Here is a 24,978-nt window from a genome sequence, read left to right on the forward strand (position 1 = left end):
TTAAAGGCCACATTTAACCTTGTGGTCAGTTAGAGACCACTTTAGACATGCATTCCACATCAGAGATTCTTTGGTTTCCTCCAGCCAGTAGGTCTGCCTTTATTTAACAGGAACACACACCTAACATATGGTTAAGTCATTATTAAACAAGGTTGACACTGTTTCTACTTGTTCCTCAGGCATCATACTATCCACATTTGACTGGATTATGTAATTATTTGAAGAAGTTGAGGTCATAGTTGGTCAAAAAATGAATTTGTGTTACAATAGTAATACATTAAAATAAATTAATTCCACGTGTTGATGCATAGTGCACAGTTTATATTGTGATGCCTGCATGGGCTGCCACACAAGAACAATCTTAAATAAATGCACATGGTAAATGTTTGATTGACTTTCTAAAACATTAACTTATAAATGGCTCCCATGCATGTAGCGTTGTTAAGTATGGTTAAGTTTTGTGGCCCATGAAGAGCAGCAGACCAGAGCAGGTTTAGTGCCTCTGTAGTAGTTGAGGGATTGATATCATTTTTAGCACCAGTTCTACCAAGTGTAGCGTGAAGCACACCAGGTAGACAGAAGCTTAGCTAGATGAAATGATGCCAGTGACAGTTTAGCAGTTCACTAGAATGCAGCATTTTATCAGCAGCTTATAATTATCTCATCCATTATTTTGGGATTTGACTCAATGCTTGTGGATTTGATTCCGGATGAAGATCTACAGCTACACTACCCTCTAGATGTACTTACAGACAGTGACGTATAAGGCTCAGGACACAGGATATTGAAATAAATAAACAAATTGTAGCCTGTAGGTCTAAAAGCCATCTAGCAAAGCTACATATTCACAGATAAAGTCTTTAAGATGTTTATTCATGCATACTTTTAAAAGCTCATTCACAAGTTATTTAAGTTGACTCGTATCATCGTTTTGTTCTTCAACTACCCACATCTACGCACCGAAAACAGGAAGAAATACCCAGAATACAATTGGTAGTGTCTTGGCAGAATAACCACAGCTGACTCAATGCTGCCACCCTGTGACCAAAATGTAAAATATGAAATTACATTTAAACTTCTGAAAGTAGAGCTTGAGTTCATTATTTAATTATTTTGTTGAATACACCCATTTCCAGTTTTCCAAAAACAGAACAAGAAAGTCATAGTTTTTCTCTCGTCCGTTTTATTTATCCAGTAACTTATTTAATGCAAGCTGTGAACAGTAACTGAAAACACAACCTAATGCAAAAGACTAGGGAAAAATACAGGAAGCGACCTAAAGGTCACAGTACATCTATCAGAGTATGCTCCGTCACTTTCAGTTACTCAGTGACACAGGCAGAGTACTTGCATAGATATCATTACATCAAGCCACAAGTATCAAATATCACTTCAAAAATATACTCTAAGAAAATATATTAAGTCAGCATATGAAAAGCATGCGCACACCTACAAACAGTGTGTGTCCCCACAACTGTACGAAGACACATATAAAATATGTGTGTGTGTCTACAGCACGGCACTGCACCCGCTTTAAATTAGCAGACCGAATGCTACAACCCGACCCTGGAAATTAAAGGGAGTTAAGAGGGACGTTTGGTATTTGTAAACATGGGTGTTCCATTTTTTTTCTTGCCCATATCCGTTGTCAGTCATGATAACGTTTTATCCATCACATGTGTTGGGAGACAGTTGGAAATGCAGCCAGATCAATGTTAATTGGGGAAAGAAGCATAAGCACTTGTTTCTGAATCATACCAAATGTAAACACAGAGTAATCCTACTCTCTTTATCTGCCGTGGCTCCCCTTTTGCCCAAATCTCTACAAATACAGTGTTATCGTGACCAATATTCATCACACAGAAAACTTGAGTGAGACTTACACCCAGGCTGAAAAATACTGAAAGTTCACTTAAAAGGTAATCAGCGTATATGGTGCGTCGTGTTTCTGGGACTGTGGCTACAAAATGGCTCCATTGGAAGCATGCACGTTACTCGTGACAATTATATATCAGTGTGTATCTCGTCTGAGGCCTGATGACCATCCTACCTTTAGCAATATAATCACATAGTCTGGTCTTATACTGGGAATCATAACACAGATCAGTGACACAATTATTATGACTTTGGCTCTGTACACCAACACAGTGAATTTGTAAAATGAAAGAATCATGATGTGCTTTGAGTGTAGGCTGTCAGCTCAACTGTAAGTAGACCCAGGCAGCTGTTCCACATCCATTTGTACGTTATTCCCTTCCCCTTAGTTCATATACAAGAGTTCTAAAGTTGGGCATGAAAAATGTTGGTTGTTAGTATGAAGTCCAAAGTTGTGTTGCTGCCAGAGAACAAGCCAGTGATCGGCTGAAAAATCCAAACAAAGCCAACAGTGAAAAAAGGAAAAATCAAGTTTTTGTAGAATTTTTAAAAGAAAGAACACACAGGTGGGCTCAGGGATATCAAACTGCCCAGAAGACCACAGAAAACAACTGTGGTGGACGACAGAAGACACACCAAGAACACTTTCCTGGAGGTTAGCCTACACTGTGTGAGTAAACACAGAGTATTTTATCAAGATGTAAATCAACTTGAATGATGGGAGGAGAAGTCAAAGCAGCATCACCAGGGAGGAAACCCAGCATCTGGTGATGTCTCTGAGCTCTCGTCCCCGACTATAAAATATCTGCAACTGAATATTAAAACCGATACTACACTTTATGATTACACCGGTCTGTCCGATTACAACACTGTTTATAATGTATTTTTAGGCAAAACTTCAATTCAAACTGACAGTACACTTAAAGCACATTTCCAAATCATTTTGGACCTAACCTTGAACTCTCCCTACACAAGCTCAATCATCAGTTTGCCTTGTGTCCACAGTCTGTCTTTCACAGCTCTGTCTTTTCATCCTTCACTGAGCTGCTAACATCTTCCACCTCGGCTGTGGACTGGGAGGTAGAGGAAGCCAAGTCGTTGGGCTGGAAAGCCAACGAGGCAGAGTTAATGCAGTAGCGTTTCCCTGTGGGTCTTGGTCCATCATCAAACAGGTGTCCCAGATGAGCACCACACTGAAAAAGCAAATGGGAAAGGCTGGCATTCAGCATCATACATCATGTGGACATGTTGGTGTCTGCCTCTTTAGAGATAACTTTAAAGAGTAATAAATGTGTTCTCATCCATGCGTGAGGCATATCATAAAAATCCAATTCCAGGCATTGAACGTAATGTATAAAAATAAAATGACAAAAGGGTAATACACATTAGTACACTTGCCTCTCTCAAGGAAGACTGATACACACATGAACCAAAACCAAGTCTGTGCATGTATAACAGGCATATTTTTTATTTCATTGCTGCAGGCAAGCTGTGGTATTTACTTTTATTCTCCCTCTGACTCTGTGCTAAAGGTATGAACAACAGAAGCTGTTAGGGTGTAATGCAGTGTTTATAGTGTACCTGGCTGCAGGTAGTCTCCACTCTGTGCATCCCATAGGAGAAATCATCTGACAAAGTTATAGACTCCTCCTTTAGAAGGTCGAAGAAGGAAGGCCAACCTGAACACATGATGATTACATGTTGGGAACATGTTAGCACGCAGACAAACTGACATGAGCTACTGATCAAGTTCACAGTCCTTAGTGCAGTCTGCTGCAAACAGTGTTTGGGCTGAATAGAAATGACCTCATACTATCTAGGCCTTAACTAGGTGGTGACACTGTAGCACACACATGAATGCAGAAAGAAGGATTTTACTGTATATTTTGTACATCCAAAATAATGTGGGGCTTTAGATGTCCTGGCAAGAGCAGTCCAGCTTGTAAAAATGTCGTAGAGAGTAGAGATGTTAAAAACTGAACAACGGGAGTTGAACTTACCTGATCCCGAGTCGAATTTAGTACAAGAGCTGTAAAAGAAGACAAAATATTACATACATTTCGTTTCGAGTCATTACAAGCAAAAATGAGGTACTTCAATTCAAAATAAAGCCATGTAGCCGAGGTCATTGAATAGATTATTACAGCTGCAGATTTTCTATATGGGCACGATGTGGCTACAGGCCACATCGCTTCTTCACTTCACTTCCGTGAGCGCATGGCACGCATGCACATCTATTAGCTCACGCGAAGAAACAGTGCAGCTTTTACCTGAACAGCGGGCCGCCGCAGACGACACACGTGTAGGTGCCCTCATCTTTATGGTGTGTGAACTCGCCAGTGAAGGCACTGTGGAAGAAGACTGTATCAGTAAAACTGAAACATGATAAAAAAAAATGAGTGATTGTTACAGTGGTAGCATCAGGGTTCCCAATCTAAACAAAAGGCTGATAGTGTGAGTCAGATGGGGATCACACCCTCCTCTAACAAGTTCCTCTATGTGGAAGTCTATTCAAAAGACAGTACTGTGGATAGATTTCAGTTTCCATCACACAGTACCATCAGGAAGGCATCTGACTGGTTCCAAAATCATTCTGCAACAAGACAGTGAGCCCAAATATCGAACCACTAGTGAATCACCAACTAAAATTGACTACTCCTGCAGAGGTCAGTGCACCATCTTTGTCTGCAACCAGATTCGACTGCTTATTTCTGTTCTGAAGATCAAGGACACATCTTTTGGTAGATTTGTCGACAGTTGCCTCTTTAAATAAACATAAGGCGCAAAGAAAAAAGGAGGAGAACATGGGTGCAGTTCTAGGAACTGGAATGCACCCAGTGTCTTGACGGTTCCACTGGCTTGTCCTACCTCTCAGTTCCTCTCTCCTGCGTAACATGGAACTGCACTGGCGTGAGGCGTTTCTTCAGCTCCTCCTGAGAAAAAGTCACTGGCCATGTCTTCTTAGTCCTACGTGCTCCTGAAGGATGAGGTAAGGAGGACAGAATATATTAACTATGCAGGCCTTCGCCAAAAACGTCATAAAAGCTTTTTATTTATGAAAGAACTACAAGATGATATGCAGTATAGCCATGTGCATACGAGGTTGTATCCTAAAAAGCTGGCAGTGACAAACAGTGTTAAGTGGTTCAGCTTTTTTTGATATAAGTAGATATAGAAATAATTCCAGACCTCTTCATCACTGTTTCATCATGCAAACACTTTTTGTGCAACTGACTAAGAATGCAACACTTTGGTTTCATCCAAACTCAAACACAAAAACAACTTAAGAGCAACGAAACCCTTCAACATTGTCAATTTAAACAAAACCAATCAGAGCAAGCTGCAAGAAAGCCAAGCAGTGAATCATTGGATTATTCTGTTAGCAGTTGAAACTACAGCTGTTTGAAAGGAGAACATAACTAGAGTTACAAATTAACAGATGCTAAACTGAAATGATACATGGACCGTTTTTAAATTTAACCATAAGATGTTTTCATCACTAGTGGCACAAATCTTTGCATCTTAGATCAGTACGTTGAGAGCAGATGGGCGATGCAGCCAGCTGAAGAAAAGTGTGCTCTTTTATTCTTGTTTTTACCTTTTATTCCTCAAAACACATTCTAGTAAAACAGGATTTTCTTTTTGTTCAATCTTTGTGATTCATATGCAGCTAATAGGACATTGTGTTCCAAACTTGATGTGAAGTCACTTTGGCTATTGGCCAATTGGCTGCAGATTTGACTCCTGGAACAACAGACCAAATATTCAAGTTAGTAAAACATTATTCTATTATGTTTTTTGCTTTTTGTGGTTGACTTTACAGTGTCATGATTCTTTAAAAAATACATTAAAGGACTTCTGTTGAACTTTCTTTCATTGCTTTTTCTTGCCACATTAAAATCTAATCACAACCCACAAAACCAGTACTGGCAGATTTATGCTGCTCCCTACTGGACAACACTGAAATACTATATACATTTCCAAGCAATGATGTGACTTTAATGTGACTTGGACAATTAATGACACAATCAAAACAGTTTACTTCATTTATGAAAGAAAAAGGGCTAGTTTTTTTGTTTGTTTGTTTTTCACATACTGAGGTCCAATAACCAATCCTGTTCAAGCACTGCTAGACAAAAAAAAATTATCACTGTTCCAATTCAAATGTAAGAAAATAAGTGAAAGCAGCTAACAACATCGTGAACACACACGGACTGGGACAGTAAAGACATGCTGACACACCAGCCAAGTGTTAAGAGAGGCTAGAGAGGCAGAGCACAGCAGGCACACAGCACCCAGTCAGTGGACCTGAGGGAAGACTGCAGGACCTCAGAGCCACAGGCTGACTCTTGGTTATTAGATGCAGCAGATTGAAGCCCGACATGGCTGCTGGAGAGAGGTAATCCAGAAAACCACTAGAACCAAACACCACTCAGCAGGGAAACACCAAGGACTGAGCTGGATGAATGGGAGCAGACACAAGGAGAAACAACATGTAACAACAACATAGGTCAAGATTCGGAACAGCATTAGAGACTAGATGTGGAATGAAAGTGCATGTCATCTGAATCGCTTCCAGATTCCCACTGGTCATGCAGAACTTGAAGGACATTGGTTAACAGGCATGAGAAACATGGACATGGCTAGAACAACAAAAAACATTTATACTTTCTTTATTACAATCAACATACACAAGTGAACCTCTGATACTGTAACACGTTGTTCCACAGTCACAGGAACCACCAGAATAATATGGGAGTGCCGGGATGCTGGAGGGACCTGGACGTTAAGATGTAAGATGGTTTGCATCGCATTTGCAGCCTGAGTTTCAGAAATGTTACATTCCTATCCTTTATATAAATAATTTCTGCTTACGCTAACAATATACATTTTAACCCAGTGTCTGTTCAAAGAGAGGAAAGCACACTTGCAGTCCGTGTGCCTTACAATTAAATCCAATTCAATTCAATTCAATTCAATTCAATTAAATCCAATTCAATTCAGCATAGCCTATTTTGCCTTTTTGCTTATCTGCGTTAGTACAATTCTAGAAATTACGCCCAACACGTGGTGAGGCCTGGTGCCCTAGTTCAATTTGTTTAATTGATAAAAATGTTTGTCACTGCAGCTAACATGGCTCTGTGCCTAAATTTGTGCATTAGTTTGCTCTAATTAGAAGGGAGAGTCCATAGTAATATAATACTAAAGCTAACAGGTTACTCTACCTAGAAGAGCAGCAGGCAGTGCAGGGTGGCAGGCCGAGCTGCTGCCTTGCCCAAGAGCATGATGAAGGGCCATGAAAAGCCCCCGTCTAAGAAGCACAGCCATGAGAAACTAAAGAGAGAGACACACACACACAGAGGAGCACAGCAGATGGGTTATTTAGATATATCTTGTTATTTTAGTCGTTCTGTACCCAAAAATATCCACTGTGTGATCTATTGACTGTTCCTTTGACTATGATGAATGCTCTCAGTGCCTATAAAAAGTCTGATCATTACCTCAGCTAGATGAAGGTTGAACTAAATTTAATCTCATATTCAAAGCCAGATAGTAAAAGTCCCACACTCTATGAGGTGCTTTGTGAAAAACAATTCTACAAAGATGGCCTAATATGGCTGTGTTTTCAGCAGTATATGACTACTAATAATCTGCAGGTAAACCGTATTCTACATAATGTAGCCAACACTGACTATACTTGAAAGGCCTTGACACACCAAGGTAACCTCCAAGATCTCAGGTGGTCAGACCCTTTGAGTCAAGAATGTTGTTCTTAGTTTCTCTGTCAATCAGATGTACTACTATTAAGTAGGTGCTAAATCTGAAATCTATCAGTGTACTCTAACATGACACAATGACATGTTTTGTCACCCAGTCAGTTGACAAAGGGGATGCAAGCTGACGGGCTGCCAAAATAGTGGGATCAAGCCTTTTGTAATAGCTCTTGGTCTATTTTTTTTAAAGTCTGCAACGTCTACGTTGTGAAAAACAGAACACAGACAGTGAAAAGGAGAAGGGAGACTTCCACTCGACATAACCAGCAACTTTAGTGTTTTCTCTTAGATCAGCAGCCATCAAATTAGCCTGCTATGCTCCAAATAAAAAACACATTGAAGCCGTTTCAGCGACACGCAGCCGGTGATCACACCTGAATGGAGAAGCTGCTGGATTGCCATTCAGTTTATTGTCGGTGTGATGATCTGCCTCAATCCTCATTCACAGAGATGCCATATCTCAGTGCATCGTTTAAAAAAATAAAATAATATGTTAGCCGGAACACGGTTAAAGCACAGGGCTAACACGCATGTAAGGATGATTAAAAATATGAATTGTATTTTAATGCATTAGGTTTAATTTCAATCCAAGCGTTAATTCCTTAATGGAGTTCTGATTTTGATAATAAAATAACTATATAACTGCAGTTAAATACATTTCTAAACCCCTCCACACTCCTCGGGGGGGGGGGGGGCTCCTGACTGTGTCGCCTGCGGCCCCGACCCTTCCAGAAGCGGCCCTGGCTGCGCCATGTTGTTGTCGGGACGCTCGCACCGCTTCAATCAGTTATGACGCTTCACTGAATTATCAGAGTTACAGCACATTGTAAAACACCCGAGTTATGCAGGAAACTGCCGTGTCTAAAACATAAAAAACACCCGTTGTTAATACACTTTTTGTTATTTTTTATTTTAATGCTGTAGACATTTAAGCTAGGATGTAATGTTGCCACAGACGGCTAACATGTCTTTGTGCCTGTCGGGAAACTAAAGCCGTTTAACTTCACGCTCCACAACAAAACCGTGCCAGTCATCCTCGTCGCAGCTGTAAATTAGATAGAATATGACATTTTAAAAACTCACAGGGTTTAGGAGAGAAAAGCTGCCAGTGCAGTGCGGTGTGGTGTGGTGGAGTCGCCGGTGGATGGTCTCTACATCAGCGGGACCTGGGACTCACACACGCCGACGAGCTGACGAGGAGCTCGGCTGCGCCGGAACGACGGGACGCGCACATCTCCAATTATGGCCAGGAATGCGTCTTCTTCTTCTTCGCCCGCTGTTGATCGCAGGCTGGCAAACAGGGTCGTTGGTGCACGACCGCCACCTTCTGGACCGGACTGTGAAAGGAACAAACTAGTTTGTTGCTTTAACTCCGCTCCATCCGAAGAAAATCGCGCTTTTTGCTGCACTGCATTTATTTAACAGCTTTAGTTACTCTGCAGATTCAGATTCTCAGCAGAAAAAAAGCTCATCTATTAATAAAGAATGATGTTTCATTATGGATTGACCATGTGATAGTACAGTACAAGTTGGCTCCACAGCACATCAGCTGTGCGGTTTTTAATTTCACATCAAGTCGCTATAGCAACAAGAGATATTTGTGCTTTACTTTTTATTACGAAACATTTGTCAACGTTGCAATTTGCAAAACACAAGAATGATCAGGTTGATTATCTTCTTTTAAAAGGGGAGTTTTCCTGGTGTCAGATTGATGTCAAGCAGATTACTTGTACTTTTGTACTCAAGTACATTTTGCAGTATGTAGTTAGAATTTCAAATTGAGGAAGACAATCGGAGAGTACTTGCACTTCTATCGCCTCTGCTAAAATTTAATGGAAACACAGAGAAATAAAAAAAAAAGTATAGCTTTGCAGAGATGAAAATACTCAGCAGGGAACTTAATGCACACTTTCGTCTGAGGTGGGGATTAAAAGACCTCAACACCAATAATTTAAAACCCTGAGGAATATATATTGATTTCAATTCCTTCTACAAATACCTTAGCACAGAAGAGGGCCGCGTCTATTAACTGTTCTCTCGTGTGTGCGACTGACAGAAAAGCACAACCAAAAACTTAAAAACAAACCAAAAAAAAAACCAAAACTAATAAATCTTTAATTTCGAGCCGTTTGTACAATCGACAAATTACATTAAAACATCTAATCTTTTTAAATGTCTAGTATTGTACACGTCCCCCTCTGGCTAGCAGGTTAGGGATACTGAGAAATCCAAACATACAACGCAATGGATATAAAGCTGCATATAATGGTACATATGCTTTAATATTGTACAGTGTTTACATAAAATACATCAGAGGAAAAAGGTTTTTATAGGTGAAGTATGAGGCTGAAGAGGCTGCCGCCGCATTAAAACCAACATTTACACTTCACCTCATTTACAGCCAGTGTGAGCCGAGACGCTGCTTGGAGACGTACAAAAATAGATTACAGTGAAGCACTAACAAGTGGCTTATTTCTGAAAGTGTTCACATTATTTTGTTGCTTGGAAGTCGATGTAAGGTCGAGCCTTTGGGGGGGTTCTGACACGTATGACAGATCTAGTGACATTAAAATAGTACATCACTATAGCTGTGTACAAAAATTGAAATAAATAGAAAGAAGCATTTGGTTTAATATCAAAAGAAAACAAAAATTAACAGGACTACATCTATGGCAGGCTTTGCTCACCCTTTAAACACTTTCTAACTATTTCTTAAATGCAGTACATTCTCCAGTAATGCAGTGCCAGGCTTTTAAAAAGAAAAAGAGAAAAACAAAAAGCACAAATTTAAGGCACTGTTGGGTTCGTCTGCTGCAAAGTACCGCAGCAGATTCTGAACATCGGTAAATGTGCATCATCTGTAATTTCACACTGCAAGTACTGAATCCGACTTTTAAGTCACTGCATTGAGGATGCTGTAAAACACGAGCAGTCAGGAGTCCCTGTGGTCAGCACAGTGGCAACACAAGGAGTTAGGAATATTTGGAATCGAGCATTATAAAACCAAAATGTCCCGCCGTGCTCCTTAGGACGAAACGATGGTGCGGCAATCAGGTTCCAAACAGCTGACGAGCACAGGCTGTAAACTGGGCATGAGACATCCTGACTTCAGTGTGCTTTCGTGGTCCGTTAGTGATGTGCACACACAATCCATTCTGAAGAGGTTCATTCTACACGGGATGCCCCAACTGTAAAAATGTCCCGACAAGGAAAGAGGGAAATAATAAATATAGTAAGTAATAACGACAACTTGTGAATATATGGGATTATATCTGTAGCAGAAAGCTTCAGGTGACTGTTAACACTCCCTATTTCCTCCTCCTCAGATGCTGTAACTAAATCCAGGACTGAGAGGGGGGAAAAAAAAAAAAAAACGACAAACAACAAACACAGTGGCTGAATCAACATTCTCACTGTAGCCCGGTTCTAACACCACATCTGTTCTGTGAGTGCGTCTGTGCTGTTGCAGCCTCTTAGGGGGAGTGTTCTGGATCCTCCACAACAAGCAAGGGATGAAAAGAAAAGAAAAGGAAAAAAAAAAAAAAAACATGAGCTTATAATTAGCTTTTAATAGAGAGGATGTAATAAAGCTTGTGCCGCTGTTCACATGTATTTACAGCACATCCTCTACAAGTCTGTTCAGGCCTTCCTTGCTTGACTAAATGATAACCACAATAATAATAATAATAATAATAATAATAATAACTAGAAGTACACTGAGCAACTTCAGGAAATTGACACCCACGCTGTGTTGGTTTGGAAGCTTACACAGGGGCGAACAAACATGCAGTCATTTCAATACGGTGCCCAAATGAACTCCATCAGAGTGTGGAAGAGAAGCAGGGAGGCTGAGAGTCTCGGCTAGTAGCTTAAATATTCCACAAGTGTTAAATCCATGTCATGTCTAATACAAAGATTATAAAAAACAACACTGCACCATTAAACCAATCAACAGTTTCTCTTGTAAAGATCCTGTGTTAAGGAAAAAAAGGCTCTCCCGTGACGGACTGAAATCTTCCCTGTTACAAAGCAGTGAAGCAGCAGCAGCAGCAGCAGCAGGCTAACGCTGCAGTGGCGGGAGGGCGCACAGGATGAAAATCGAATGCCCGTCGGCGTCTCATGAGAAGCCCGAAGAGCTGGCCAAGCCGTGGTGCTGCAGACGGGACGTAGTGTTTGTGGAGCTTGTGGTGTTCGCGGGGAAGCTGGAGGCCCTGAGGGGCGCGGTGCAGCCCTGCGCCTGTGGGAACCGCTGATGGTATCGGTCCAAGCGCAGATACTTCACCGTCACCAGCTTACCTGTGGAAGCAAAAGACAGAGCCCGTCACTGACCAATCACAACACATTTATACTCTGTAAGTAGATAAATAAATACATTCAATGAAGAAAAAAAAGTCTGTCTGACAATATGCTGAGAATTCAGAACAGTATTCGACTAATGCCCTGTGTCAGTTTTTGGCACCAAGAATTCTCTGTTCATAAGCAAATTCAAGCTATTTATCTGTGAACAGAAGCTCAGCTGAAAAAAATCCTTTATGTTGTCTCATCTGCTTAATTGTATATCTGTTCACGTCTTAGGTCATTGTAATGCAGGTTTTTTTTTTTTTTTTTATAGACATGGTGAACGTGGACAGCAGAACAAAGCCAAAGTGTAACCAGTACAACTGCTTTGATTATTAATGCTTGAATTCTGCTCTACAATGTCACACAGACTGAAGAATACTATAATTCAAAGGAACCCTTTTGCAACCAGTCTGCCAGTCTGTTGTTTCCGACTACCTTTAGCAACACACACTCCCTTTTCAACTTATCCCCCCTTTTTTTGTTACTGCTGATTTGCTGTAAGTGTGTAGATAATTTACCATCAAACCAGGAACCGTGAAGTGCCTTGAAGGCTTTCCCTGAGTGCTCTGCAGAGAGACACTTCACGTAGACACAACCCTGTGGAGAGAATGGGAAGCAGAGTGGAACGTCACTCAACAGCACAGACATTGCACATTGTCAAAGTGTCCTCAGTCGCAGTCACGGCGCGTACCTCTCGCGAGTTCTTGTCAACAGCAATGTGGACGATGCCGTCGTTGTCGCTGCACTTCTCCAGGATGGCCTCGTGGATGGCTAGATCCCAGTTCTCTCCAACCTCCCTGACAGCACAAAGCACAGGTTATGAGCAGAAAAGCTCACAGCTCGTCAAAAACCTGCCGCGGAGACGAGAACTTACATGACAGGGTCAAACATGTTTCTGATCTTCAGGCATGGAGTCAGACTGTTGGGAGGCGAATTCCTCCGGTCCAGAGGAAAAGCTGAAGGGGAGAGACAGGGTCTCAATAAACCACAGATCACATTACAATACACAGGGACACTGCTTTTCATACAGAGGATGCTGGAGCTTTTAGATGTTTAAATCTTGAAACTGGGAATAACTGTGATGGAGTGAAGTGTCAAGTCTTGAGATCCCCAACACATTTCAGTTTTCTCACAGAGTCGTTGCTTCAGCTTAAATGAAATGCTTTAGTGTGCGCTACCTTTTCCCTGCCACACTTTGGAGGGCATCATGGAGGCCTTGTCACAACTAAGAGACGGTTGGATCCACCTCCAGACTAGAAAGTCCCCTCCCCCAATCCGCTGAGTTTCTTTTCGAATCCTGGACTCATTGGCTGAGACAAAGTTCTCAGCCCGATCCCAGACCTTCCTCATTTTCTTCCTGTAAATCATACAGTTTGTCAGACAACTTCTATCAAGTATCAATGTCAGGACCCTATGTGCTTTTCTAGATTCTGTCTGGATTCAGACTGAGCTGTGGCACTGATGGTTCTGTACTGACCGGTCCTGAGGCTGAACCAGAGAGTCTCTGACATGGGGGATGGGCAGGTAGGGTTGGAGGTCCTGGTTCTCTTGGCACGCCTCACTGTGGCTCCTCAACACATCTGAACAATAGTTAAGAAAAATAAAATGAGTCGAGCAAGATGCTAAAATACAGAACTTGAAAACATCACAAGTGTATGAAGTGCAACCAATTGGCAGGACATCATAAACATATAAATGCACAGAGTGAAGTTTCACTATAGTCTGATGACATTCCTGACAACTGTTTCCCTCCAAAATAAAAAGATTATTAAATAATCAATCATCAATATGCATGCATGTTCTCACTTACAGCATGCTAGCAAGTTCTTATTGTTCAACTCTCGTGAACTCAGTAGAATGACAAATAAATAATAAATCTAAAAAGAAGCTGAGTTACATCTTTAAATTCTTCACTGCATGTCTGGTAGTGCCATCTCTACTGAATCCTGCTTTTTAATCCTGTTTTCAAGAGGGTTTTGAACTGACTTTACCAGAAAGCCTTATCCAAGAAAAGACCATGCAGCAGGACTTGATGATGCTGGATATGTTAGCATGTACAGAGAAGAGAAACTGAGTTTGGAACCATTCTACACTCTGACAGTGTGGTGAAAGTGTGGCCTTCCTTACCGATTATCCTCTCTACCATGTCATACATCTGTCTGGTCTCCTCCTCCTCTCTCCTCCAGCGATACTTCATGTAGCAGACCACGCTACACACCAAGCCAACCACTGCACGCACACAGACACACACGGGATCGATAAGTTCAAACATATCTGCTAAGCTTACGGGGAACCGTGCTTATATATTTGTACAGATCTGGTCCCTGGTGTCATTTAACTGGATATACAGTATAAGATATTAGCTGTGATATACAATCTTAATAACAAGTGCTTTTATCTCACCAACTGCGATGAGGATAACTCTGCTGATGACGGTGAGGAACGCTCTGCGGAACCGGCACGTGAAGGGCATCTTGGGATGTGTGGACTCTAGGTGGGAGATCTCCGACACGTCAGTCACTGTTTCGTCGGCTTTCTGCCCAATTAGTCTGTACGCAGACAGACACAGACAAATAGGGTGAGCGCCTCCAGGTCACTTTATCACACATACACACAGTGAGAATGTGTCTTACCTGATCCCAACATCCTGGCCTGTTCTGATGATCCACTCCAGAGATGTATAAGTGAAGTTTCCAAAGTCCTGATTCTGAGCCTGAACAAAAGACACACGGTGCTGATGAGAGGGAGAGCAAAGTGAGCCTTATCTCAGCTTCCATGTACTTTACTCCACTGTTCTCTATGGTAAAGTAAGTAAATGCTGCCATTCTTTTTATTATCGGAAAAATATTGCCAAGGTGCAGCCATTTCTCTCTCTCTCTCTCTCTCTGAGCAACACAGAAGGACGACTGCACACTTCTCTGTCCAGCAGACTGGACTATTGTAATGCTCTCCTATCTGATCTACCTAAAAACATTCTACCTCAGCTACAGTTAAATTCTGCTGCCTGAGTTCTGACCAGGAGCATGAGGAGAAATTTACTGAATCAAAAGTGTTTTTTTTTATCCAAACGGTGCGGGATGTCAGTGTGGATGTACCGCTAAATACGCAGTGGCCTCGTCCATGGACAGACTCCTGTTTGGATGCTTCTGATCTCCACAGTCGTGCTGGCCTGGAATAACAAAGAAGAACACTCTTGTGATAACCGCTTGTATCAACTACAACTTCCTGTACTGTTTATCTAGTGTTAGTGATCATGGTGACATGAGAGGCACGAATGGTGCATTTTCAAGCCACAAGGCAGGGTATGCTTATGGAGGTCTTGCCTAAGAACCCATACTGCTGGCCACAGCAGGGATTCAAACCCCAGTCTTAGGATCTTACCACTACACTATCTAACAGCTTACGTGAAGCAATGTATCCAAATGTCATTTCCATACATGTTGCTCCAAAGGACTAGAAGTCTGGCAATGTATGGTTTGGACAGATTGTCTACATTATAATGGCTCTCTCAGTGGAACACTGATATCCTCATGCTAGCCAGTGTTACATGCTACATCAGTGCACAGAGTTAATCAATAAACTAATAAATGTGCATTATTTTCTTATTAATCATTAAAAGCACTGACAACGGCAGCCACTCTTTAAGGCTGCTAACAGTGTCTATAAAAAGTATTAACCCCCTTGGATGTTTCATCCTTTTATTGACATAAATCAATCATGGTCAATAACAGTTAGTGACTTGAAAAATAGCTCATTAATATCACAGTGCAAACAGGTTTCTACAAAGTAATGTCGATTAAATAAAAATATCTAAGGTGAAATCAGTGTTTGCAATAATATTCACTCCCTTTGAAATGCCTGAGCCAATCCAACAGAGTTCCAGATATTTGGTGGTAGTCCCACAATTAGTGAAATGGGGATCACCTGCAGTGAGTGCGTCTCAAGTGATTGCTGTATAAAGAAACTTGTGTCTGGAAGGTTCAGTCACTGGCTAATCAGTATTCCTGGCTACTATTATACCATAAATACAAAAGAACACTCGCAGCAACTCAGAACAGGTCATTGAAAAGCATAAGTCAGGGGATGGATACAAAAAAATCTCCAAGGCAATGATCATCCCCTGGAGTTCAGTAAAGTCCATCATCAAGAAATGATAAAATATGTCCACACACACTAACCATGCAAGAAGGAGACTAGTGAGAGAGGCCACTAACACACTGATGACTAATCTGAGGGAGTTACAAACTTCAGCAACTAAGATAGGAGAGACTGTACATACAACAACTGTTGCCCGGTTCTTAACCAGTCAAAGCTTTTTGGGAGAGTGGCAAGGAGAAAGACACTGTTGAAGAAAACTCATTAAATCTCAAATTGAGTTCACCAATAGGCATGTGAAAGACTCTATGGTCCAGTGGAAGAGGGTTCTTTGGTCTGATGAGAATAAAATGGTGCTTTTTTCCTAATCGGACAAGACGCTATGTTTGGGCCACACCAAACACTGCACATCACCACAAACACACCATCCCCACTGTGAAACACGGTGGTGGCAGGATCATGCTGTCGGGATGCTTCCTGGAAGCTGGCCCTGGAAGGCTTGTTAAGGTAGAGGGTAAGATGAATGTGGCAAAATAGGGGACAATCCTATTCAGTCGGCAAGACATATACGGCTTGGGAGACAACAACCTGAAGCATACAGAGAGAGCTACAAAGAAATGGTTTACCGACAACAAGGTGAATGTTCTGGAGTGGCCGAGTCAAAGCCCAGACCTTAATCCAATAGAGAATTTGTGGATGGACTTGAAAAGGGCTGTTTATACCCGATCCCCACACAACCTGACAGAGCTTGAGCAGTTTTGCAAAGAAGAACGCCAAAAATTCCAGTGTCCAGATGTGCAAGTCTAATTGAGACCTGTCCATACAGACTCCATGCTGTGATTACAGCCAAACACTGATTTCACCTTATATATTTTTATTTAATTGAAATTACTTTGTAGAAACCTGTTTTCACGTTGACATCAATGAGGTATTTTTTTGGCAGTCGCCAGCTTTTATAGACCAGGACTGATTTATAATGTCAATAAAAGGATGAAACATCCAAAGAGCTAAATACTTTTAATAGGCTCTGTATATTGTCCAGCCCTTCAATGTGCACAGTGCTATAAACTGCCTTTGAATCATGCTCTCATACAACTTGGCTCATCCCTCTGAATGAATATTTGAATGAATATAAATATGGAAGAATGTATATTATTGCTGAGAAGTACTAAACAAAAACAGGCTGTCAGTAGCCACAGAATATAGAGCAGAGAGGTGATAGCTACCGGCAATGTCGGCCAGGTGGTCGTGCAGACTTAGCAGCAGCTTCAGGATCAGGTCCTTGTCCGCCTTCTCCTGCAGATGACAAACACTCAGTGAACACACCAACACAAGTGCCCTAATTTTTGTTGCATTTGTAGAGTTTCCTGCTACCAGATACCAATCCAGAAAAATATGCCTGCCTGGGTTTGGCTCAGGACTTGTGCCATCTAAACACCAAGGCGGCTTAAGCTACGCTCACTCTGCAACACAAATTTGCAGCACGCAGAACTAAAGGAGGACATCCGAGGAGAATATCTACTTACATATGAAGAGTCAAACTGTGGGCCAAAAGGGTGGCTCTTAACTGCAACACAGGAGAAAGAGACACAGTCAGAGGATAAAAACCACAGGACACGTGTTTAAAAAAAGGAAAAAAAAAAGCCCTGAATCTGAATTACAATAAGACAGCATGGTCGGAGACATGGAATGTGAGGGTAGCTCAGACATCAATTAACATGTGAGTCAGTGTCTGTACATGTAACCTCACCACATCGGCTAGGCGCTTAATACAAGGCACCTTTCCTGAGCTTCCACAACACTGTGAGTAATATCACTGCTGGGTATGTCACCGCAAAACCCCTCCAACCACCTCTGGGGTAAAACAACTCAATTCCCAGTGAAATTTGGGTGTAAACAAACTGTTTTAGCAATAAAATGTGTCTCAAATGGAGGGAGAGACAATGTGTTTGTTAGAAATCCAGATCCAATCCAATGAACAGTGACATCAAAAGCTACAACAGCACAGCATGTCACACTTACTGACTCCATCCACCTCAGCGGACCCTGAGCCCCTCATCCTAAGGTACATGAAGCCCAGCAGCAGAAAGAAGAGGCAGGCTGCCGTGAGCAGGAACATGGACAGGTAGTGAGCGCTGAAGCTGCCGGAGGAGGTCACCTCCTCCCGTTTGAACTGCTGGAGCAGCTCGTCCTCCGGGACGGACAGCTTTTGCTTGAGCGGCGCCTGGCTGTACGAGTGGTTGGGAGCGGTGTGATTGGAGTGGTTGGCCCGGTACGTCTGGGACAGGCTGCTGCTGCTGCTGCTGCTGCTGCTGCTGTAGCTGGGGAAGCGCGGTCTCAAGCCAATGCTGAACCTGCCGCTTCTCGAGGCTCCGTCCTCGCTGTCGACGTGGTTGTTCCTGCCGCCGGTCTCCCCTCCGTGGTTGTCGGTGAGGGACACGTAGATGGTCTTCCTGGGGAAGTTGTGGCTGCGAAAGCCTCCCGACGGGCCCGAGTCCCTTCTTTTTACCTCGTCTTCCTCCTCCTCCTCCTCTTCTTCTTCGTCCTCCCTCCGGCTTCCCACCATGTTCCGACTCCCAGGGCTAAGCTCACTAGCTGCCCCTCCCGTCCGAGACCCCCGGCCGACTCCGAAGGAAGTGAACGCCACTTTGGAGGGGCTCCGTCTACACTCCGGTCTGTCCCGCTGTCGGTCTCCGGCGTCGAGGCCCCCAACCTTGTCCTCGTCTGAGTCCGAGTAATCCCCAGCTAGCTTGCTAGTGTTCAAGTGAGACGCCCCGCAACCATTTAAAGAGCGAGAGTTCTTCTCTGGTTCCCCGTCATAGTCGTCCTCCTCTCCCGACTCGTCGTAATCCCTCCCTTCCGCCTGGGAGCTGGATCTGGAACAGACTCTCCAGCCCAGAGAGACCCCTCTCTGTCCGTCCAGACCTGGAGAAGATTTGTTGCTAATTAGCGTAACGTTACTCCCAGCGCCATAGCGACTCTTGATAGTCAGCCCAGACGCCGTAACAGGCCTTATCTTCGGGTGTTGCTGGAACCCGGAGCCCCGCTCTGCCCTGCCGCTGTGATTGAGGCCCTTTCGTTTCAGCGGAGTTTCAGCGTCCGACTCGTCGGAGCTGAAGCCGAGGACGGAGGACTTCCGGCTCGGTCTCCTGCTGGAGCTCAGGTGCGTGACGTCATGGCTGGCTGGCCTGGATCCCGCCGTGTTGCCGCCGTCAGTGCTGCTGTTATTGGCCCCGCTGCTACGGCTCTTACCGGCTCTGGAGCCCCGCTGCTGTTGCTCTTCGCGAAGCTTCTTCAGTTTCTTCAAATACACCGGCCGTGTGTTTTCGGTAACCGGGCCCGGAGTGAAACCAAGGAGCTTTAGTTCGGAGAAAAGCTCATCATCCGTTAACTGCACTGACGCCATCTTAGACAAAACTCTCGGAGACGGTTGCGTGACGGAAATGACGTAGGGACAAAGCGGCAGTCGGCCGACTGTGCTGCGTTCAAAGTCAAAAGTGGGCTGTTGATAAAAGTTCGTCTTAATGGCCACAGTCCTCAAACCAACCTTGTTTAAACTAATTAAGAGACATACCCTACACCTTGCTGTATCACTTAAAAGGCTAATGTCATCGATACATTTTTGTAAACCCGAAGCATAAACAATAAAAATGTATTTCATATATTATATATTATGCAGAACGCGGAATCAATATCAAACAATACAATTAAAAGCCGCGTAAATATACAATAAATCTATTTATCCCACAGTGGGGAAATTCGATTGTTACGACAGCTAGAAAACAATAGTAAGGTGCAAAAGAATGAAAACTGTGGGCATATTTTTTAGATTTCTAGTTAAATTAAGTTAATTTAAAAATTGGAATGATTTTGATTGGGATAAATAAGAATTATGTGCCACTAGATGTCGCTGCAGGCGACGGAGTTTGGCTGTACACCACAAAATAAAATATAAATATATATATAAATATATATATTTTTTTCTATTCATTTAATGTCGTTTTTACCTGGCAATCTATTTCAGATGAAAATATATTTGCCTTTTTCTTTAAAAAAAATGATGAAACAAACATTTTCTTGCTTTTTCACTCTTATTTTGGAATGTTGACAATAATATAGAAGCAAATAAACACTCTCACGATTTTAAGCTTATGAGCAAATAAAATCATACAAAAAGGAAAAGAACAGTCATTCATCATAAATCATAATTAGCAAGACAAGCTTGTGCCAAAGTAACAAGCTGCGATTAGTCCAGTACAAAACAAAAGAATCATATCATTGAAGTTATCTATATGTGTAATTTGAAAGTGAAAAACATTGCACATGGTTTAAGAACCGTCAGAGCAAACTCCCTCATAATAACATACCCGTAGAGCAGTTAATCATACACTTTTTCTCAAAGTTTTATGTGAAGGCTTTTTCACAGGATTTAGCTCCTGATCCCAAAAGCTGTGCGCTGTAACATTTACACCATTAAAATCATGTACAATCAGAGATGATGATAAATCCAGTCATGCACTAGCTTAAATGATACGAAAATGAACACACGTCACATGTACAGCATTAATAAACGTGGGAATATGAGAGGGGTGTAGTTGTACTTAGAACAGTGCACTGATGGAATAAGTACTGCACATTCTTTATACTGAAAACATTCAATAATAAATTCACTTTGACAATAAATTAATAGAAATGTAGCTCTATGACCCCATTGAGAAATATCTTAAAACATTAATTTAAAAAAAGGAATGTTCCAAAAACAATGAGGTGAGGAGCATTTAGGTGGCTGTCGACATCAAATCTAGTAGTGTACATTTTGTTTTCAGAAGAAAACTACTTCACTGTTATACTGTAGGTCTTAATACAAAAGCACAATCATTTTTCTTTATTTATGAAGTTTCCCCTAAAATTTTTGTTTACATGAACACACGTTGATCACAGCACACACAGATCAATGGGTTTCCAGTGGGGCAGTTAGGATTGACAATAAGTTGCATTCAGTGCTTCTTCATAGAGTCAAGCATACGCAGGATGTGCAGAAAGAGGTTGACGATGTCCAGGTAGAGGTTGATGGAGGCCAGGATGTGCTCCTCGGGAGACAGCTGCTTCATCAGCAGGTGAGTGTCATAGATGATAAAGCCACAGAAAACCAGAGCTCCGGCTCCAGCAAAGACCAGCTCTGTGCTGTCGCTGTTGAAAAAGAACTGAAAAGAGCACAGAGTCTGTGTGAAATGAGAGGAATGTGTGATGGAACAGAGCATGGACCGGCTAATGTGAAAGTTGGCATCAGTGTTCATCACAGAATGGCAACAAGTATGTGGTTAATCCTGTTGTACAGCCTCCAGTCTTGGGCTGCGTACCTCATCCAAACATCTTACTCACTATAATGTTAGAGTGACTTACAAGTGAGGTACAAGGCAAGCAGAAACATCTAAATAAATAATAATAATTATTATTATCATTTAATTTTAAACAAATTATTAACAAAAAGGTATTTTCTATTAATTCATCACGTCACACAGGCTCCCTTTTTAGCTACATGCGTGCTAAGTAACTAAGCACATTTACTCAAGTACTGTACTTAAGTTAAATTCTGACATGCTTGTACTCGAGTATTTCCATTTCATGCTGCTTCCTTTGCTCTACTACAATACACACTGAAGAAATGAATAGTTAACTTAAAATATCTAAGTATATTTAGCTTAGATATTTTAAGTTAGATATTAATGCTGTAATTCATTTTGATAACCTACCTAACCTAATTTCCTTTCTACTGACACATTTCTGTTTCTGTTTCATGGAAGTTGTTGACACAATCAATTAAAAAATGTATTTTAAGTGGTTAAATTCTGCTCTAGAGTTTCTCAAATAAATCTTGTCCATTCATGGTTTCAACAGCATCAAATTCAGAGTTTGTTAGTGAAGTATTTGTGCTTTTTAACTAAATTTTAAAGCATGTGCTTAGCTCTTCAGCTAGAGTAAAGAATATTAAGTGCTACTTCTATTTGTTGTGCTGTATTTCTTAGGGAGGTACTTACACAACCCCTGCCTACTTCTACCTCAGTTTGCTAACAATGGTTATACTGGTAATTGAAAGTTGTATAATACACAGACAAACATATTTTAATGCTAGATGTAAACAGAAAGAAGCTGAAGTTCAACGCACTCCAATGTGTCCCCTGTGTGAATGTCTGCTTCAATAATGATAGCAGCTTAAGAAAAGACAGAGGGACAGCCTCCATTATGTGACTCCTGGTGGTTACAGTCTCCTGCTTTTGTTTCAACTGGTTAATAAAGATGGAGCTAGAATCAGAGGAAAGCTAGTGACAAATTAAAGACACCACAGAGACACAGTCACTTCACAAACCTGAAGCCATGTTTGTACAGATTAAACTGATTGTGTCAAAACCATTATCAACTATGAGTAAAGTTAAATGTTTAGATCTGGTTAGCGACCGTACTTGAACATTCTCTCTTATCCAATGCCTTTATTTCACTTTCTCTATCATTATGTTAATTTCGGTTTCTTTATTCATACGTAATGTGTTACAGTTCTGTTAATGTGGCCGAGTCATTTAAGGTGTCTCTGTTCAAAAACAGAGATAGAGTGAAAGGCGTTACTGTCACTCACACGCATGAAGCTTGCAATGATGAGGATCCACAGGCAAGTGAACAATCTGTAAGGAAAGAACAGACCACATACTGTAACTCGGATGGCAAATTTTTTAGGAATGTGCTAAATAATAAAAACTGCACCCCAAAGATGCCTTTAGACAATGTTTATGTGGGAATAGACAAACTCACCCCGCTCCCATTTTGCTGAAGTCTCTCTTGGACTGGAAGGTGTAAGCTGTCAGTCCAGCAAACACAGCACAGGTCAGGAACAAGGCTTGCAGTACAGTGGAGTACTCATAAAAGGTCACTGAGGGGAGAAACACTGCAGTCAAGCAAGTGCACCAACAAGCTCAGAGGATAGAAATTGACTCCTTCAAAAAGCTACTTACATGCTGTGGCTACAGAAACCGCCTCCAACAGAGTCTGCAAACAGCACACAGGTTAGTGTCGACTGCATGCTGGGCTAGGAGCCATTATTAAATGACCAACTACTACTGTTGACAAGCCAGTTAATCTGATTGTCCTATTTTAGTGAAACAAAACTATCTACAAGCTCTTAACACAGTGGAAACAAGAAAAAAAAAACTTACAAATGCAAACAGCAGGTAGAGGTTTGCCGGATGTTGGTGCCTGTACATGGCCAGGGCCAGCAGAAGAACCAGAGAACCCAGAGCCGAAACCAGAACAACAGCAGGGCTGAAGAAGGAGCAACACGACAATCAGACAGCATGGCCAAATAAAACCCTTAGGAGTGTGACATTACCCTTTAACAATTAACATCTTGGTCAGACAGACCATCCTTACCTAGCATGGACGAACTCCTTGATGGTCTGAGAGAACATGAAGAGTGCAGAGGTGGCTGTGGTCAGGATGATCTGCAGGCTCAGGAGGGTGTACACCTTCCTGAGAAAGTCTGAGAAACAGACACACCAGTAAGGACACAGTATGAACAGTGTGCTGAACCATCAGATGGACATGTATGTTACTACAATTTGTGTTTGTATGTGTTAGCATATAGCGTCAACTCCCTTTAGCGTCTAGCTAAAGCCACATATGATTTAAACTAAACCAGTGACAACACTTCCTATTTTTTCGGTCAACTTGTGTTAACAGCTGTTTATGTTTCTGTAATAATAATGCTGACTTTTGACCAGTAGAAGCAGCTTGTTTTACTGGCGTTGATGTGTTAGCGTTAGCTACTTCAGTCTAACGATGCAGGTAGCTAAAGCTTTCTAATGTTTGTTGTGTTTACATCATGTCAACAATGCTAACAATAATGCTAACTGTAGCATTTACATAATCTTTTAACCGGTGTTATCCAGCTAGCTTTCTGCTGGCTCCAAAGTAACGTTAATAGATTGCTGTTAAAGATAGCTAGAGCATATTTTTTTACATTTCTACATGAATTAGCTTAGCGTTAGCTGACGTGTCAAGGTGCTGTCAATGCTAACGTTACAATTCACCGAACGCTTCACTTACCCATACGAATCTGGACACTGGCGGTAGCAACATTTGTGCCATAGTTAAAGTCGTCTTCAATGGAAGACCTGGGGTATTTTTCAGAACTCATCGTGTAGCTGTAAGTGTACAAAATACAGCTAGAATGAATTCATCAGAACACGAAAAAGACTACTGTGTAATCTGCGTACTACCGCTCGTCAGCCGTGTACGCCACATAGCGCATGCGCAGACACGACTCCATCCTGATTCTTCCCACACCAAGTGGTAAGAAATAGATTAGAGAATTAATAATTCTGTAAATAAAACCCAGCAGAGTTCAGTTAAGTTAAACCAAGGAAGAAAGGACCTTTCACTAAAAAGATATTGGCCCTAATCACTTTTTGGCAATGTGAAAACAGCATTTTACTAGTTTAGGGGGTCCTACAGAAGCATGAAACATGGTAAAATGGATAAGATGTTTAATATTTCTTTAAATAAACCTCATCAGAGTCCCAAAAGGCTAAACGGTGCAACAAATTATCTTTGAATAAAGCGATTTTGGCCTTAATCACCCTTTGGCAACGTGAAAACTGCATGTTGCTGGTTAAACTGGTCTTAGAGAGGTTTTAAAAAGTGGCAAAATGGATCAGAAGTTTAATAAGTCTTTAAATATAACTAATTAGCTGTAAATCAGACAAAATTACGTGTTACGAGATGCACTTACTTCTCATTTTAATAAAGCTCTAATAGGATACAGAGGTGCTCGGCCACCATTAACTATTATGGGCTCCGTGGTCTATGGTGCTTCTAAAAAAAATTAGTTCAGCTGGAAAATCTT

The 24,978-nt window shown here is 41.7% G+C and overlaps 3 protein-coding genes across 6 annotated transcripts; all 3 read right to left on the bottom strand.

Annotated features, from left to right (window-relative positions):
* Positions 1–1,163: 1,163 nt before the first annotated feature.
* On the bottom strand, positions 1,164–8,885 carry msrb3 (methionine sulfoxide reductase B3). 3 transcript variants are annotated; one of them, XM_026363295.1, is made up of 7 exons: positions 8,733–8,885; positions 6,184–6,333; positions 4,744–4,852; positions 4,146–4,223; positions 3,876–3,904; positions 3,457–3,554; positions 1,164–3,068 (listed from the first exon to the last, which is right to left on the bottom strand). In XM_026363295.1, exons 2-7 carry the CDS (start codon positions 6,257–6,259, stop codon positions 2,889–2,891), a joined length of 570 nt encoding a protein of 189 aa, XP_026219080.1. In that variant the 5' UTR covers positions 6,260–6,333; positions 8,733–8,885; the 3' UTR covers positions 1,164–2,888. The 3 variants fall into 3 exon arrangements, with proteins under 3 accessions (XP_026219080.1, XP_026219079.1, XP_026219081.1); XM_026363294.1 differs by lacking the exon at positions 6,184–6,333 and adding an exon at positions 7,101–7,209; XM_026363296.1 differs by lacking the exon at positions 8,733–8,885 and adding an exon at positions 7,101–7,209.
* An 858-nt stretch (positions 8,886–9,743) lies between these two features.
* On the bottom strand, positions 9,744–19,491 carry lemd3 (LEM domain containing 3). The gene is made up of 13 exons (XM_026362384.1): positions 18,108–19,491; positions 17,612–17,652; positions 17,312–17,381; positions 15,086–15,159; positions 14,624–14,703; positions 14,394–14,539; positions 14,118–14,219; positions 13,468–13,570; positions 13,169–13,347; positions 12,865–12,946; positions 12,682–12,787; positions 12,509–12,587; positions 9,744–11,945 (listed from the first exon to the last, which is right to left on the bottom strand). The coding sequence occupies exons 1-13, from the start codon at positions 19,489–19,491 to the stop codon at positions 11,767–11,769; spliced, it is 2,625 nt and encodes an 874-aa protein (XP_026218169.1). The 3' UTR covers positions 9,744–11,766.
* A 671-nt stretch (positions 19,492–20,162) lies between these two features.
* Positions 20,163–24,383, bottom strand: tmbim4 (transmembrane BAX inhibitor motif containing 4). Of its 2 annotated transcripts, XR_003298918.1 has the most exons (8): positions 24,180–24,383; positions 23,505–23,613; positions 23,291–23,396; positions 23,090–23,123; positions 22,890–23,007; positions 22,717–22,762; positions 20,968–21,289; positions 20,163–20,934 (listed from the first exon to the last, which is right to left on the bottom strand). XR_003298918.1 is itself a non-coding variant. In XM_026362385.1 (7 exons), exons 1-7 carry the CDS (start codon positions 24,268–24,270, stop codon positions 21,083–21,085), a joined length of 711 nt encoding a protein of 236 aa, XP_026218170.1. In that variant the 5' UTR covers positions 24,271–24,383; the 3' UTR covers positions 20,163–21,082. The 2 variants fall into 2 exon arrangements, 1 of the variants encoding a protein (XP_026218170.1); XM_026362385.1 differs by having other exon boundaries at positions 20,163–21,289.
* Positions 24,384–24,978: the final 595 nt, after the last annotated feature.

This window comes from Anabas testudineus, chromosome 23, assembly GCF_900324465.2.
Source record: "Anabas testudineus chromosome 23, fAnaTes1.2, whole genome shotgun sequence".
Taxonomy (NCBI): Eukaryota; Metazoa; Chordata; class Actinopteri; order Anabantiformes; family Anabantidae; genus Anabas; species Anabas testudineus.

Coding starts and splice junctions, on each gene's coding strand:
- msrb3 (XM_026363294.1), bottom strand. CDS start 7,203: ATGGCTGTGCTTCTTAGACGGGGGCTTTTCATGGCCCTTCATCATGCT. Junction 3,905..4,145: donor TGCGGCGGCCCGCTGTTCAG/GTAAAAGCTGCA, acceptor CTTCTTTTACAG/CTCTTGTACTAAATTCGACT. Junction 3,069..3,456: donor TGGAGACTACCTGCAGCCAG/GTACACTATAAA, acceptor TTGCTTTTTCAG/TGTGGTGCTCATCTGGGACA.
- lemd3 (XM_026362384.1), bottom strand. CDS start 19,491: ATGGCGTCAGTGCAGTTAACGGATGATGAGCTTTTCTCCGAACTAAAG. Junction 14,704..15,085: donor AGGCCACTGCGTATTTAGCG/GTACATCCACAC, acceptor TCTTTTGTTCAG/GCTCAGAATCAGGACTTTGG. Junction 12,947..13,168: donor CAAAGTGTGGCAGGGAAAAG/GTAGCGCACACT, acceptor TCTCCCCTTCAG/CTTTTCCTCTGGACCGGAGG.
- tmbim4 (XM_026362385.1), bottom strand. CDS start 24,270: ATGAGTTCTGAAAAATACCCCAGGTCTTCCATTGAAGACGACTTTAAC. Junction 23,008..23,089: donor GGTTTCTGTAGCCACAGCAT/GTAAGTAGCTTT, acceptor TTCTCCCCTCAG/TGACCTTTTATGAGTACTCC. Junction 22,763..22,889: donor TTCAGCAAAATGGGAGCGGG/GTGAGTTTGTCT, acceptor CTTTCCTTACAG/ATTGTTCACTTGCCTGTGGA.